The sequence below is a fragment of the Rhinopithecus bieti genome, unplaced genomic scaffold (assembly GCF_001698545.2).
Source record: "Rhinopithecus bieti isolate Rb0 unplaced genomic scaffold, ASM169854v2 scaffold_6506, whole genome shotgun sequence".
Taxonomy (NCBI): Eukaryota; Metazoa; Chordata; class Mammalia; order Primates; family Cercopithecidae; genus Rhinopithecus; species Rhinopithecus bieti.
The window spans coordinates 304,192-320,765 of NW_016805137.1; the positions used below are offsets into that span (position 1 = coordinate 304,192).

General features: G+C 44.2%; 1 protein-coding gene across 8 annotated transcripts in view; it reads right to left on the reverse strand.

Annotated features, from left to right (window-relative positions):
* The window catches only part of PMFBP1 (polyamine modulated factor 1 binding protein 1), a 55,923-nt gene that overhangs the window by 10,437 nt on the left and 28,912 nt on the right, over nucleotides 1-16,574 (reverse strand). For 6 of the 8 annotated variants that reach the window (XR_001885426.1, XM_017871316.1, XM_017871317.1 and 3 more), the window contains 9 exons: nucleotides 12,910-13,080; nucleotides 11,790-11,900; nucleotides 9,287-9,413; nucleotides 9,042-9,199; nucleotides 5,391-5,634; nucleotides 3,173-3,362; nucleotides 2,850-3,003; nucleotides 1,719-1,883; nucleotides 1,307-1,456 (listed from right to left, as the gene is read on the reverse strand). Coding sequence is in view for 7 of the 8 variants with exons in the window: in XM_017871316.1 (XP_017726805.1) it covers nucleotides 1,307-1,456; nucleotides 1,719-1,883; nucleotides 2,850-3,003; nucleotides 3,173-3,362; nucleotides 5,391-5,634; nucleotides 9,042-9,199; nucleotides 9,287-9,413; nucleotides 11,790-11,900; nucleotides 12,910-13,080 (1,470 nt within the window). In the remaining variant the exon portion in view is untranslated. Of the gene's footprint in view, nucleotides 1-1,306; nucleotides 1,457-1,715; nucleotides 1,884-2,849; nucleotides 3,004-3,172; nucleotides 3,363-5,390; nucleotides 5,635-9,041; nucleotides 9,200-9,286; nucleotides 9,414-11,789; nucleotides 11,901-12,909; nucleotides 13,081-16,574 lie in introns of all 8 variants that reach the window. The other 2 variants (XM_017871319.1, XM_017871315.1) reach the window with 1 other exon arrangement.

Here is a 16,574-nt window from a genome sequence, read left to right on the forward strand (position 1 = left end):
AAGTACATTCTAGAAAATAATCAAAGCTTCTTTCTAATGGTTATTTCAATTAATTAAGTTTTCCATATGTGAGGTATGTTTTAAAAGTTGAAGATGCTTCTACACACACACACACACACACACACACACACACACACACATCCCTTAACTTCCTGATTCTCATTAAAGGTAATCTGAAATTATTGTTTTTACTTTCACATTTACTTGGTTATCTTTCTTTTGGCAAATATGACACTAGGTTCATACTAAACACGTAGGAATCTGAGTATCCCATATGTTCATGGAGGTTCCTTAGGGATCTCAGTGACTCAGACTTCAACTCTGGATCACACTCAAGGAGAGATTATTATCTCTGGAGGACAACTCTGAGAACAGTCAGTGCCTTAGGCCTGTGCTGTATAATATAGTAGCCACTAGCCACAGGAGGCTATTTACGTTTAAATAAGCTTAACATTAATTACAATTACAAATTCAGTTCCTCAGTTATACCGGGGCTCTTTGATGCTAGAATATTTCCACAGTATTTTATAAATTAATTACTGTCAATAATAGGAAAGGGCTGCTTGGCCTTTCATTTGTAGCCCAAGAGACCATCTACCAAGGTGTTATATTTTTCTCTTGCCCAGAAAGGTGGAAAGGATTTAGCTGGAGAAAGGATGGCTGCTTATGATGAGGGAGAAACGGAAGAGGTGTTAGAACTGGATAATTCAGATTCAAATAGTGGTTCATCCCATCACTTGCTGGTCAGTGACTTTGGCCCTCCATCTTTCTTTCCTCTATCATGTCTCTCATGTTGGCTGTAGAGCAGATGGAAGCCATGTAAAGAGCTTAAGTGGATGATAAATAAATGATGACTGAATTCAAGCACAGTGCTTAGCATATGTCAGATGCTATTTACTCCTTTCTGTCATTTTTACTTGTGTAATGAAAAATAACTATCCCCACTTTCATCTCCTTTTTGTGCTTCATGACAAGTTTTGGAAGTGTTCCCTAGCAGATTGCCCCCCGAAATGGATTCATTCAACTCTGGTCTAAAACGGAACATTGGAAGACTTGATGACAAAGCCCAAATAGCTTGGGGGCTCCACCAGATATGAGATGAGATCTTCCACATATGGAAGAAACATTTCTCTGGCTCAGCAACCAGGTGCCAACCGGGAGGGAAGTGGAGCTGCAGGTGGCCTGGGATCTGCAGTTGGCTGAGCAGTTAGCTGCATTTCTGTGTGGAGGAGAGGTGGGTACAGATTTCAGGTCAAGGGTCACCGGGTTCAAGTTCCTCACTCCTTTGGGGTTCCTGTCTACTCACCTCTTTATTCAAGTCTTGGATGACTTGCTGGCTGGTGTTGTATTTGTTGACAGAGGATTCCAGTTGTGTAGAACAACACTGTAACTCTGCTCGGAGATTCTCATTTTCTTCCTCCAACTTTCTGGAATTCTCTTTCAACTGTTCCCTCGTTAAAGAACAAAGCACAGCAAAGAGGTGTTAATCTCAGATAACTGTAAAAGCCCCACTCCATCCTCCCTCTCCCCCAGCTCTATCTCCACCCTGCGGGCACTCAGGCCTTCTCACTCCCCTCCTCGCTGGCCTTTCCCACTGTCCTTCCTGTCTTTCCTAAGGTCTGAGCATCCATTGCCTCTGCATCCCCCAAGGCCCGGCTGGGGTCATGTCCCACTCTGGATTCCTGACCCAGCTCTCCTGGGATTCTCCCACTCACCGTCTTGTCTTTCTTTTTAAATTCCTGCCGCAGAGCTTCAAGTTCTTCCTCCATCAGCTTCTCACGGTCTTTGCTTTTCTTCAACTGCTCCCGTTTGTCCTCCAGTAGCTTTGTGGCCTCCTGAAGATCATCTTCTAACTTGCATTTGGTGGATTCTTGCTCCCTGTGCTGAAAAAATAAAGACTGAGCTGAAAGACTGTCTTAGACTATATTATATTTGGGGGAAAAATACAGACAATTACACACAGAGCATGGCTGGAATGAATAAGAAGACAATTCCTTAGTTACATAGCATACGTAAAATAAAAAGTTTCCTCTAATGTCTGTAATATTTTTTCTTTGTTCAGTCAGATATAGCAATTTATTTTATTTATTGATCCAATTCCTAAGCACCGCTTTCTTTCCCAATTTCTCACCAATTCTTCCCAAAGATTTGGAAGATTCCAAATCTTTATCAAAACCTTTTGAATGAAGTTTAAAATCTTAGAAGAGCATAAAAGAGTAATTCAGAGATCAAAGACTTTAAATTGACTGACAATTATCTCCTGCTGCTGGGCACTATTTAAAAAATAAATAAATTGACTGATAAGAATAGCTTTTGAATCCTAGAAAGAACAACATTGTTGTTTGATTAATTTTAAGGTTAACCATTGAAAATGCTTCTTACTGGTAATGGGAGCTGGTGCTGAGTGGCTGGCTTAGCATACTAACACAATTCTGGTCAATTAATTTGCATGGATTGGTAGTGACATCTTCCCAAATAATGACTGATATATTTAATCTTTCTCCTTTTTCTTGAGACAGGGTCTCTGTCACCTAGGCTGTAGTGCAGTGGTGAGATCATAGCTCATTGAAGCCTCAATCTACCAGGCTTAAGGGATCCTCCCACCTCATCCTCTCAAGTAGCTGGGACTACAGGCATGTACCATTATGCCCTGATAATGTTTGTATTTTTTTTTTAAGGTGGGGTCTTGCTATGTTGCCCAGGCTGGTCTGGAACGCCTGGGCTCAAGTGATCTGCCTGCCTTGGCCTCCCAAAGAGCTGGGATTACAGGTGTGAGCCACTGCTCCTGGCCTGTGTTTTATCTTAAGCAGAGCAAGCACTTGAATGGGCTGTCTGCCTGCCCGTCACACCTGGTGCTGAATGAGCTTGATACGATCGAGCATGTCATTCATTTTCATATCCTGCTCAGCCACTGTCTTCTGAAGCTGCCTCTTTTCCTTGTCTGAATTTTCAAGCTTCCTCAGGGCTTCAGAGAGTTCTGATGACAGCTCCTCCACCCGTTTTCTAAAGCAAAATAACAGCCACAGGAGGACAGACTTCAGTGCCCATGTGGGCAGATTGCAGAGCTGACCCCATGGGAAGTCCTTGCTTTCCCATGCCTGGGCAGCTGCCCACAGAGGGCCCGGCTGACTCAAGAAGGACAGAACCTCTCTCTGGAGGTGAGCCTGGGCACCTGTTGCAGGATTGTTCCCTCTCAGCCATCGAAGACTCCTTCTGCAGCTTCTGAAGTTCTCGCTGCAGTTCCTGGATGGTGTCTGCCTTCTGCTTGTCCAGGAGGAGGCCATTCTGCAGTTTCCTCTGGGTGTCCTCCAGGTGACAGCCTGCCAGCACAGCCTCTTCTTTGCACTGGGCTGCTTGCTGAGCTGCGGAAGCGGGGAGATGGCCATGTGAGAAGGGAGGGTGTATGAAGATCACACTCTTATCAGCCTGGCTGAAGAGTTTCTCCTTTCATTTTGTGCTCTACTTCAATTCCCAGTCTGTCCTTATTTTTCTCTATTTCACGATCAGTCCTAAAGAACCCTATTAAATTATCTGTCTTTGTCTACCCCTCAGCTGTGGACACCTTCTGGACTAAAATTAAACACATTGGTAGAAATTTCTCAGTAACTCATGTGCAACTCATTCTGTCATTGGGGACAAATCCTGACCCTCCTGGAGTTTAGAGGCTCCTGAGGGAGGGTTACCGGCCCACCATCCTAGAGAACACTGTCACGTTAAACTCACACTGACCAGGTTCAGGAAGAGAGATCCACATGGGCCAGAGCGCTTGGAGATGGATGAGTGGACAAACAGAAGCTGAGATGTAGAAAAAGAAGTGGGAGGAAGGGAATTCCAGGGGCGGGGATTGTTAGAGCAAATGCCTGGTGAGGAGAATGGGGAAGGTGTGTGGGAGGAAGGTAGAAGACATCAGTTTGACTGGAAAGGGAAGTGGGGAGGAATGGTGGCTGATAGAGTTGAGTAAGTGGATGGATGAGTGGGGGCTTTGGAGGACTTTGGAAGCCTAAGAGAAATGCTTAGATGTGATTTAGTGCGTTCTTGAGCAGGAATCTGACATAAAAGAAAAACTGCTTCAGGAAAATTGGAATACATTAGAATAGAGAAAAACATCCAGCAATATTCTTCTAGCCCATGCCTTTGCTTCCACTGGGTATGAGGGGAAGGCAGTTACAAAGTTAGAGCTGGGGCTTGAAGTTTTGGAGTTACCTGTAGAGAAAGGGAGCTACACAAAGGAGGGAGCTCACTGAAGAATGAGTAAGAAGGGGAGAGTCCTTGATGACTACAGTCAAAGCAGGAGAGAAAAGAGAACAATGGGGAGGTTTGTGGGAGAAGGATGGACCCGTGATATCTCCAAAGCTGAGAAACAAGCTTTGAGGCATAAGTAGCCAATAGCATCAAGGAACACAGCATTAAAGGAGGGTAAAGAAGGAAGCCAAGCTTGGATCTTATCTTATAAATTGATAAGTAATTCATGTAATATAAATTTAGCACCCCCACCTCCACTTTTTATGAGACAGAGTCTCACTCTATTGCCCAGTCTGGAGTGCATTGGCGTAATCTCAGCTCACTGCAACCTTGACCTCTCAGGCTCAAGTGATCCTCCCACCTCAGCCTCCCAAGTAGCTGGAATTACAGGTGCCCACCACCATGCCTGGCTAATCTCTGTGTTTTGTAGAGACAAAGTTTTGCCACATTGCCCAGGCTGATCTTGAACTCCTGGGCTCAAGTGATCTGCGCACTTAGGCCTCCAAAAGTGCTGGGATTATAGGCATGAGCCACCGTGCCTGGCAAATTTACCCTTTAAAAGTATACAATTCAGTGGTTTTTTTGATACTCACAAAGTCATGCAACCATCATCAATATCTAATTCCAGAACATTTTCATCTCCCCCAGAGAAACCCTGTACCCAAGGCAAGAAGTTATTGGTGACCTCTGAGAAAGCAGGCTCTGTGGAGGGACAAGGACATCATTCATAGTACAAGCTGCACAGAACAGAATGTATTTGGGGACAAAAAGGAGAAAGGGAATAAAAAGCCAGGGAAGGGAGAAGCAAATTGTGTGATGAGGGCCTGGAGAAGATGGAGAGGAATGTGGTGCAAAGGACAGAGCCCTGCCTTCCTGTGGCCAGGAAGGCCCAGGGTCTTCAGGCAAGACTTCTGGGAGAATGGTAGGTGGATGACTCCAGAGGGCAGGTGAGCTTGGGAGTGGGTGAAGGAATACAAGAGGGTGCTGGCCACTGATGTGAGGTATAGGATGAGGCCCTGAGAAGGTCCGCAGTGAGACACTGGAGGGGGCGAGGGGAAGTGGCCTCTGGGAGAGAGAAGGTGGCTGCTCTAGGGCTGCACTAGCCCCATAGAAAAGTGTGGTGGGGACAGCACCTGCGGGGGCCTCACCAGCCAGCCTCTGCTGCTGCTTGGCTTCTTCGAGACTGTTCTTCAGCTTCTGGACCTCAGCCTGTAGGGCCTCACACTCCACCTTCTTGGACTTGTCCTGCTTAGCCTCCTTGACTGTCATTTCGAGTTCTGTGGCCATGCACTGCTGCTTCTCCAGCTCCTTCTCCTTTTTCAGGAAGCTGTTCTGAACCTGTGTCAGTTTCTTCTGCAGCTCGTGCAGCATCTCATCTTTCTCTTGGAGGAACTGAAGAAAGCAAAATGCAAATGCTGGGAAAGGTCTGAGTGGCGGTGGATGAAGGCAATGAGAGGTTGTCTCAAACCCTCATCCAAGCCACTGGCATCCCCTGTCTGGACATTGGGCGAACCTCCCTGCCTCCACTCCTGTTCCCCTCAGGCTATTCTCCACACCGTCGAGAGAGGGAATCTTATTCTGATTCTTATTATTGTTTTTGAGACATAGTCTCTCTCTGTCACCCAGGCTGGAGTGCAATGGCATGATCTTGGCTCACTGCAACCTCCCGTGTTCAAGCCATTTTTCTGCCTCAGCGTCCCAAGTAGTTGGGATTACAGGCATGCGCCACCACGCCTGGCTAATATTTGTATTTTTAGTAGAGATGGGGTTTCACCATGTTGGCCAGGCTGGTCTCAAACTCCTGACTTCAAGTGATCCACCTGCCTCAGCCTCCCAAAGTGTTGGGATTACAGGTCTGAGCCACCATGCCTGGCCTTTTATTATCTTAGTTTAGTTTTAGTTTTTGAGGCAGTCTCACCCTGTTGCTCAGGCTGGAGTGCAGTGGCATGATCATAGCTCAATGCAGCTATAACCTCCTAGGCTCAAGCGATCCTCCCATCTCAGCCTCCCTTTACAGCAGGCAGCTAGTCAGGTGTGAGCAGGGCAGGAGAGGGCTCCCCTGCCACATACACCAGGGTTGTCGGGCGACCATCAGGTGATAGTCAGGAGGTTGTTAATTGTCACTCTAAAGTAATAATTTGTCACAGCCGGTGCCAGGGAAAGGCAGGCTCCTAATAGATAGAAAACACCTGAAACTGGTGAGCAGCGGATTCCTGGGTAAGGTCTCAGGAGTTAGGAGAATGGTGAGAAGTAACGCAGGACCCCAGGAGTATATGCAGGCCGAGGCAGGTAGATCACTTGAAGTCAGGAGTTAGAGACCAGCCTGGCCAACACGGTGAAACCCCATCTCATACTAAAAATACAAATATCAGCCAGGCATGGTGGTGGGTACCTGTAATCCCAACTACTTGGGAGGCTGAGGCAGGAGAATTGCTTGAACCTAGGAGGTTGCAGTAAGAAAACCCCAAGTCAAGAGGTCAAACGGCATTCGGTCTCTCAAGTCGCCCGCTTGGCCCTCTTCCAAGTGTATTTTCCTTCCTTTCATTACTGCTCTAAGACTTTTAAAAAACTTCACTCCTGCCTGCTCTAAAACTTGCCTCAGTCTCTCCTTCTGCCTTCTGCCCCTCAGTCAAATTCTTTCTTCTAAGGAGGCAAGATCTGAGGTTGCTATAGACCCATACGGATAACTACCACCGCTAGCATCCTGAGTAGCTGGGACTACAGGGGTGGCCATCACACTTAGCTAGTTTAAACATTCTTTTTGCAGAGATGGGATCTCACCATGTTGCCCAGGCTGGTTTCAGACTCCTGGGCTCAAGTGATCCTCCTACCTGTGATCCCAAAGTTCTGAGATCACAGGCATGAGCCACTGTGCCCAGCTAGAGGTGGGGATCTTAAAAGTGCAAGTCAGATCTTTTGCCTCAGCTCAAAACCCTCCACCGGCTTCCATCTCTTAGAAAAAGGAGGGAGTCCTTACAATCACCCTATGGTCTGGTCTGAGGCTACCTGTCTGACCTCACCCCTTGCCACCCCGACCCCTCTCTGCTTCCGCTGAGCTCCTGGAACACTCCAAGCAGACCCCACCTCAGGGCCTTTGCACTTGCTATTCCCTCTGCCTGGAATATTCTTCCTCCAGACCTCTGCCTGGGTGGCTCCCTCACTTTGTTCAAATCTCTGCCAGAACGTCACCTTATCAGAGAGGACTTCTCTGGTCACTCTGTGTAAAACCGCCACCAAGCTGTTGGAGGGATTTATCAGTGTCTGACGTGGGTATATCAGTATTATATATTAATTTTGTTTACTGGCTGTCTCCCCACACAGGAGTGCAAGCTCCATGAGAGGTGGCATGCTGCAGGTTTTATTATATTCTTAGTGTCTAGGACAGTGCTTGGCATATCTCAGGGCTCAAAAATATTTGTGGAATATACAAATGACTCAAAGCTGTTTACCCAGACTCCGTGCCTTGTCATCATCTCTCCAAATGCCTCTGTTTTGATGGGCATATCTCCTCTGTGCCTTGAAACAGGAGGTTTTCCTGACCAGCCAGTCTATCAACTGGATGATGATGATGGTGATTATTATTATTTGAGAGAGAGTTCACTCTTGTTGCCCAGGCTGGAGTGCAGTGGTGCAGTCTTGGCTCACTGTAGCCTCCCCTCCCGGCTTCAAATCATTCTCCTGCCTCAGCCTCCCAAGTAACTGGGATTACAGCCGTGCACCACCATGTCCAGCTAATTTTTTTTTTTTTTTTTTTTTTTTTTTCAGTAGAGACGGGCTTTCACCATGTTGGTCAGGCTGGTCTCGAACTCCTGACCTCAAGTGATCCACCCGCCTCGGCCTCCCAAAGTGCTGGGATTCCAAGCGTGGGCCACTGCACCCAGTCCTCAGCTGGATTATTTTTAATAGCTCTGACGGAAGTTCAGAGTCAGAATAGTACTGATTACAAAAGCTTGCACTGGTTTCACAACCTTTCTGCTCTTCGTTCCATTTCTAGGCTTTTCTAAGAACTTGATTTATGTTGGCAGTAACAGTTCTTTTAGGGCACAGCTCCATTAATATTTTCAAACTGCCTATTTACATATTCATAAAATATTTGTAATTTGTTTGTTTGTTTTGAGATAGGGTCTCATTCTAGTGTCCAGACTGGAGTGCATGGCATGATCACCACTCACTGCAGCTTCCACCTCCTGGGCTCAAGGGGCTCACGTGATCCTGTGACTTAAGCCTCCCAAGTAACTGGGACTACAGGCGCACACCACCGTGCCCAGATAATTTTTGCATTTTTTTGTAGAGACAGGGTTTCATCATGTTACCCAGGCTGGTCTCAAACTCCTGGGCTCAAGGGATCTCCCCACCTCGGCCTCTTAAAGTGCTGGGATTACAGGCATGAGCTACCATGCCCAGCCAGATATTTGTGATTTTAAAAGTGAAATTCACTTGAAATTCTTCGTAAGGCTATCTATTATTTTATATCATTTCCTTTCACTATCAGGCATAAAAAGAGTATAAGGGAATGATGCAAGTAAGTGTGTCCCAAATGCTCTTGCTACCTTGTGGGCCTTGGGAAAAGTCAGTGCCTCTGTTTTGGTCCCTGCATGATCAGATTCATTTATTATGTATGATAAGAAATACCAAAGAAGTGCTTAGGATTGCACCTTGGCCTGAAGAGCCACCATCTCATTGTGCTTGTGTTGATGCTCCCAAAGCAATCACGGTGGGTGAAGGCAGAACCGGTTCCTGACAGGGCATGGCCTCACACCTGCCCCACTGGGAACTCCAACCAGTGTTCCTCACTTTACCTTGTCTTTCTTCAAAGCGAGCTTTTGGGTCTCGGTGAACTCCAGCTGCAGCTCCTGCAGCCGGCACTGCAGGATGGCAATGTCCTTATCCTTCCTCTCAATGTGGGCAGATGTCTCCTCCCGCAGTCTGTGCAGGTCCAGCTCCAGCTTCATCACGTCTACCAAGGGGCGGGACAGAGTCTATGCTCAGGGGAGAGCTAGGCTTCCTTCTGGCTCCCCTGCCACAGCTTGCCGCCCTGGTTTACCCTTCATGATGTTTTTCTTCTGTTCCGACACGACCTCTAGTTCCATGCGCAGATCCTTCACCAGGTTCTGGTACTCCTCCACATGCAAGCACTGGCTGTCTTTCTGCTCCTGCAAGTGCTTCAGTATCTGGCAGACGGAAGAATAGGGCAGGATGAGGAGATGAGAGAGAATGGAGAATGCTTTCTAAAATGCCCAGTGGCCACACACAACAGTCGGTAGGGACAGAGTAGTAGAGTAACGGTTGCTGGGTACCAGGGGATGGGTACGTGGAGTGACTGCTAGTACAGGGTGTCTTCTGGGGTGACACAAATGTTCTGGAATTAGGTAGTGGTGATGATTGCCCAATGTTGTGAATATACTAAAAACCAATGGTGAATTTTATAATTTGTCCATTGTATCTCAATTAAATTTTTTTTAAAAGAGAATAAAACAAAAGGATACTGCAGACTTCTCAGGCTCACACGAAATACACATAAAAGCAGCCATCCCTGTATTCCTTCCTCCCTGAGACAGACAGTTGTTTATGGAGAATGTACTGTGTGCCCGGCACTGTCCTGGGTGCTGGGCATGACTCTGTTAATGTTTTCAAAGCAAATAATGTGGAGCAAAAGACACAGACAAATCCTTGTCCCCACAGAGCTGACCTAGTGGGTGAGATGAAGAGCATAATAAGTAGTGGCTTATAGAAAATGTTAACAGTTGATAAGTGCTATGGGGGAAACAGAAGAGTGAAGGGGAATGGAGGGGCATGGGTGGGCGAGGTGCATGTTGTAATTTTGAGTAGGACAATAGGCTGGCCTCCCTGCAAATGTGGCCTCTCAGCTGAGACTTGCTGGAGGTGAGCTTTCAGGCGGGGAGACTAGCCAGAGACAAGGCCTGTGGAGGGAACATGTAGGAGGCAAGCGTGGCTGGCACAGAGCAGGCGATGGGGAGAGCTGGAGGAGGGGTGAGGAGCTGGTGGTTACATCACGTGGGGCTTGGGGCCCTTCTGCAAGACCTTTGGCTTCTACCCTGAAGGAGAGGGGATTGTCTTCCTCACCAAAAGAAGGCAGGAGCATGTGGCTGGGGAGGAGTAATTCATTGCCTGGGCATCAGGGATATTGGGGAGAGGACTCAGGAGGGGGCACTGCAGGGACTCAAAGCCCCACACTGTGCCACACTGGCCGACGGGAGGAGAGGCCTGCTGGAAAAAGCTGGCGTGGGTCTCTCGTTCCTAATGGAGCCCCGGAAGCATGAAGGCTTTGGAAAGGAAACACAGCACGATGGGGGAAGGTGTACTCTGCTTCTTGGGGAAGTTTGTATCATTAAAAAAATGGAGTCTTATGAGATTTTTGCTCTAGGTCAGGATGTGAATAACATGTAACTGATCTTTAAAATAAATATTGACAGATGTCCAAGGAAGAATTACAAAGTTCAATATTGATCCCTTGTTTAACCAACTTTCTGGGATTGGAAAGTCCTGGAAAGAGGAGAGTCTCCTCCTCCCCGACCAGAGAACCCCTTGGGGAGCTGACGTGTTGTTTACTCCCTCTGCCACCCCACTTCACCCCTATTTCGGCATCAGTCTTGGGGCATGCAGGCATGCCAGCACCTGCCCGGCGTGGCCTCCTGTGGCTGGCTTTGCCAGGTACCAAGTTCAGTCACGGCTGACTTAACAGGACCTCACCTAAGAGGACACCTGGCCATGTTTTAACTCCTGGTTCATCTTTTTTTTTTTTTTTTTTTTTTTTTTTGAGATGGAGTCTCATTCTGTGGCCCAGACTGGAGTGCAGTGGTGTGATCTCAGATCACTGCAACCTCGACCTCCCGGGTTCAAGTGATTCTCCTGCCTTAGCCTCCCTAGTAGCTGGGACTACAGGCATGTGCCACCACACCTGGCTAATTTTTGTATTTTTAGTAGAGATGGGGTTTCACGAAGTTGGACAGGTGGGTCTCAAACTCCTGACCTCAAGTGATCTGCTCGCCTTGGCATCCCAAAGTTCTGGGGTTACTGGCATGAGCCACCACACCTGGCCAATCAATTCTTGCTATTTGTTTACATGGTTTAACTGCTTATTTATTATTAGAATCAACTTTTGATACTGCTTTGAATTTTGCAAACACAGAGTTCTCAAAAAAAAAAAAAAAAAAAAAAAAGCAGGGGGAATAAATTTGGATTAATAATCTTTCCTAAATTAGCTACTTTTCAACTCCAGCCAGACACTAGGAGGCTGGATGGTCCTTTTGAATCTAGCAAGGCAACAGAAGTATTCTCTTGTTTAGGTGTACTGTTAGAGACAGGTGCAATTAAGAGACAGGTGCAATTCCAAAATTGAATGCAGCCTGTCTTTGGGGTTTGGCATACATTATACACAGCATCCTTGTGGCAGGGCCAACCAAGGTCACACAGACATAAAATAAAATGTAAACTGTCATGTAAAAATAAAAAATAAGTAGGAAAGCCCAGAATCAACCCCAGCTCAGCCTGATTCCGGTAGGCACAGATCAGCAAATTTCTCCCACCTTTTTGATGTCTTCACACTCTTCTGAGGAGCTAGGAGGGTATCTGTGGGTAGCTGTATAGGAAGCAAAGTCGGCTTGTAGTTTTATCAAAGCCTCTTCACGCTCCAGAACCTGCAAATAAGCTTAGATCGGTTATGCCGGATGATCAATGAAACATGCTTGTTACCATGACTATTATTTCAGAGTGTTCCTTTCTGCAGCATAAGTTAGTTGCAGAATTAGACAATTTATCAGGCATTCCCTGTGGGGTAGGTAGGGAGAAGCAATTAAGCTCCCCATCTGACATCAAGGTTTTCTAAGGCATATGTGATCTGTCTCAAGTTCATCAATGCCCACACTTGCACTCTCTCCTAAACCTCTGTTTGGTCCATTTGATGAGGCAGAAGAAGGTTCTTCAGGGGCTGTGATGGAGAGATGTACCTAATCTATCAGAGGACAGGATACAAAGTTTGAGAAATAAAGAGGGAAGTTCCTTATGGAGTGTGTGACTGTGTGTGTAATTTCTTTTTTCAAAAATTAAAAAAAATGAAATTTTGGTTTTAATTTTATGCTTTTTTGATTTTGTTGAAAATAATTCAAATAAAACCCAAGCATGGAAAAGTGAAACCCCTCTTCACTTACTCCCCTCCTCTTGCTTCCACTAAGGGAGAGGACAGTATTGAAAATTCAGTTTGTACTTACATATTAGTATTATCATCAGAGATAAAACAAAAGTAGGACTGAACTATACATGGAATTCTGCAACTTATTCTCGGCAATAAGTCACAAAGCTCCTTTCGTGCAGCTCTTACAGATGTGCTTAGTCGTTTTTACTGGCTGCATATTATTCCACAATAGGGATATCTCTTTAATTATTTCTCTTAATCTCTTTAACCATTTCCCCACTGATGGGCATTTAGGTTGTTGTGTGAGAGATTTTAAGATTCTTTAGAATTTCAAACTACGTGGATGGGGAGAGGCATTATCATGGAGAATATGAACAAAGTGGGAAGGCAAGTATATATCAGACATTTGAGGATTCTTGGTGAAAAGATTAATTTAGGCGACTCTTTTCCCTCCTTTCTCTCCCCATGTCTCGATTGAGGGTCTCCCAGAGACATTTCTAGAAGAAGGCACTTACCAAAGCGTTACTGCAGGCCAGCTTATTCCGAAGTTCTTGAATGAGATCATCCTGTTCAGAGACCTTTTGCCAGACCTCAGACAGTCGTTTCAGGGTCTCCTGATGCTCTTGAATCATGCAAGGAGAAGTGTATATTCGTACCTTTGAATGATCACCCTTGTTCTCAGGCTCCTGAGAGATTTAAAAATAATGGGTTGGTTTTGTTTACAGTTTGTGAGTTACTTCAGAATTCCATGAGCATGGAAAATCTCTAGACCTATATTCTAAAGGTGTATGTTCATATATGGAAATCATGGTTTCTTTAACAAAAGAAAAAATATTAACTAGTGCATATACATGGTAAAAAGCCCAAATGGTTCACAAAAGAAGACACTGAAAGATAAGTCTTCCTCCATCCTAACTATGACTCAGGTCCCCTTCTTGATGACAATCCATGTTACCAGCTTTTTGGATATCATTCAGGAATATTTTATGCATATTTGTATATGCATATACGTATATGCATATAACTCTCACTTTTTTTCTTACACAAATGAGTCTTTCTTTTTCTTTTTTTTTGAGATGGAGTCTCACTCTGTCACCCAGGCTGGAGCTCAGTGGCACTATCCTGGCTCACTGCAACCTCAGCCTTCCAGGTTCAAGCGATTGTCCTGCCTCAGCCTCCCAAGTAGCGGGAATTACAGGGATGCGCCACCATGCCAGGCTAATTTTTTTTGTATTTTTTAGTAGAGACGGGGTTTTGCCATGTTGGCCAGGCAGGTCTCAAACTGCTAACCTCAGGTGATTCACCCGCCTCAGTCTCCCAAAGTGCTGGGATTACAGGCCTGAGCTACCATACCCGGCTGACAAATGAGTCTTCTATACAATATTTAAACATTGTGTTTTCACTTGACAATTTATTTAAGATAGTTTTCATATTTTTACTTATTGATCTATCTTACTCCTCTTTTAAAATTAATTTCAAATTACACAAGTAATTATATTTATATTGTCTCTCTAAAACATTGTAACACTACAGGCAGATCTGAATTTTTCTTCAACCATCACTTCTAATTTCATTATCTCTTTACTTTCCAGAGATGACAGTCTGTGCATATTCTAGAACTTTATACTATATTTACATAATATAAATGAATCTCTACAATATAAATTATGTTGGCTTTTTAAAACATAAAAAATGTTTTTTTACTTAGCAAGATGTGTTAGAGATTTATCAATGCTAGTACATGTGCTTCTATCTTGTTCTTTTAAATTGCTTTTAAATGTGTGAATCTGGTTTCCTACTGATGAGAATATAGGTTATTTCCACATTGTTTTTTCTGAAACAAAGCCGAAATGAATACTTTTGCACATAAATCTTTGAGTATTTATTCTGGTAATTGTGTACATTAAATTCATAGTAGTAGGACTCCCAGATCATGTTTAAAATTAGATATTGTACTACTGTGCTTCAAAGAAATTAACACTTAACACTGTCATCAACATTAGTATGGCTATTTTCCTTGAACCATATTTGTTTTTTTTTTTTAAATGTCTTTCCCTAGATCGTTTGAAATCATGCATGGAGGTTACTGCCCTCTTATTGGTTCGCATTTATAAGGGGGTAAATTGATATACATGGTGGAAAAAAAAAAAGCAAAGTGTTCTAGTTTGGAGGGTAGACCCTTTCCCCATTAAACTTGTCTCCCTAACCGGGCTTTTTCAGGCAAAGTTAGGAATACTTCATGTTCACTGAGCATGAAAGCCTCCCGTGAGCAAGCTGCAGGAAGGCCAGGCAGAAATCTAAAACTGACTGTAAATAATGTTCATGTAGGTAATGCAGAGTCTATAGGGGCAAATGACTGGAAAACATAACAGAAAAGCTAACAAGGAAGAAGATATCTACAGCTTTCAATATCTTCTTAATACTATGAGATGAAAAATGGAAATTAATTTAGAAGGAATAGGAGAAATATTCTCTGATGTGAAGAAAAATGTAGATCTTCAGACTAAAAGGGTTAGTGAACTGTTGAGTGGCTTAACCCCTGAGCCTAAAAACCTCTAGTGTTCAAAGAGATAAAACAGGTAATCTCCGAAAAATGAGAAACACATTGACATCTAACAATGCGTCTCTAATACTGGGTGGTACAAGGAAATGCAGCAGTATCTTCGAAGACTTAAGGGAAGATGCTTTTGAAAGTTTGTATATACAGCCAAACTAGCATTCAAGGATGATGACAAAATAAACCTTGCTCAGACATGGAAATACTGAGAAATTGTGTCACCCACAATTGTTTCTGAAAGAATTAAGAAGGAATTATTTACAGCAAAAGGAAAACTCCAAGAATGTAGAAAAGGTGAAGGGACTGCTGAGCACAGTAATGAGAAACAGTTGGGTTTATTTGTAATATTAAAGAAATAGATATTTCCTATGTTATATAAACAGTTTCAGAGATTTAAAAGGAGGTAAAAAGCTTTCCAGCTCATTATATTAGGATGGCATAATCCAGACACCAATACGTGAGGAAAGCACAAACATTTAAACCATCAAACTAATCTCATTTCTGAAAATGGATGAAAAAAATAAACTTTTAACAAATTTAGTAAAGTTCATTACAATTATTAATAATATATTATGATAAAGTAGGGTTTATTCCAGGAACATAAAGATTGTTACTATATATGATAATCTATTCATGTAATCTGCTTCCTTGAAGGATAGATGCTAATAAAAATATCTGATAAAATTCAACCTTTATTCCTCATAACCATTCTTGATAAGCTAAATATAGACAGTCATATTTCCAATTTGAGAAAGGAGATTGAAAAGAAGCCAAAAACAGGCATTATACTTAATGGTGAAATACTAGAATTACTTCCTTTAAAATGAGGAGCAAGGCAAAGAGGCTACAATTCCACATGGCTCTAGAGGTGCTGGTCAATATAATAAGGTGGAAAATAAGTTGTGTAAATTTTGAAAGGGAAAGCAATTTAGGAAAATCCAAGACAGTCAAGTGAAAATCTAGTAAGAGAGCTCAGCAAGGTAGCAGGATAAGAGAGAAGTTTTCCTATATATCAGTAATAATACAATTAGGCCAGGCATGGTGGCTCACACCTGTAATTCCAGTACCTTGGGAGGCTGAGGTGGACAGATCACTTGAGGTCAGGAGTTCAAGACCTGCCTGACCAACATGGTGAAACTCTGTCTCTGCAAAAATAACAAAAATTACCTGTCCGTGGTGGCAGGTGCCTGTAGTCCCAGCTAGTCAGAAGGCTGAGGCAGAAGAATCGCTTGAACCCAGGAGGCGGAGGTTGCAGTGAGCAGAGACTGCCTCACTGCACTCTAGACTGGGCGACAGAGTGAGACTCCATCTCAGAAACAAAAAAAATTGGCTGGGCATGGTGGCTCACGCCTGTCATCCCAGCACTTTGGGAGACCAAGGTAGGCGGATCACCTGAGGTCAGGAGTTCGAGGCCAGCCTGACCAACACAGAGAAACACCCGTCTCTACTAAAATACAAAATTAGCTGGGCCTGGTGGCACATGCTTGTAATCCCAGCTACTTGGGAGTCTGAGGCAGGAGAATTGCTTGAACCTGGGAGGCAGAGGTTGCAGTGAGCTGAGATTGTCCCATTGCACTCCAGCCTGAGCAACAAGAGTGGAACTCCATCTCAAAAAATAAAATA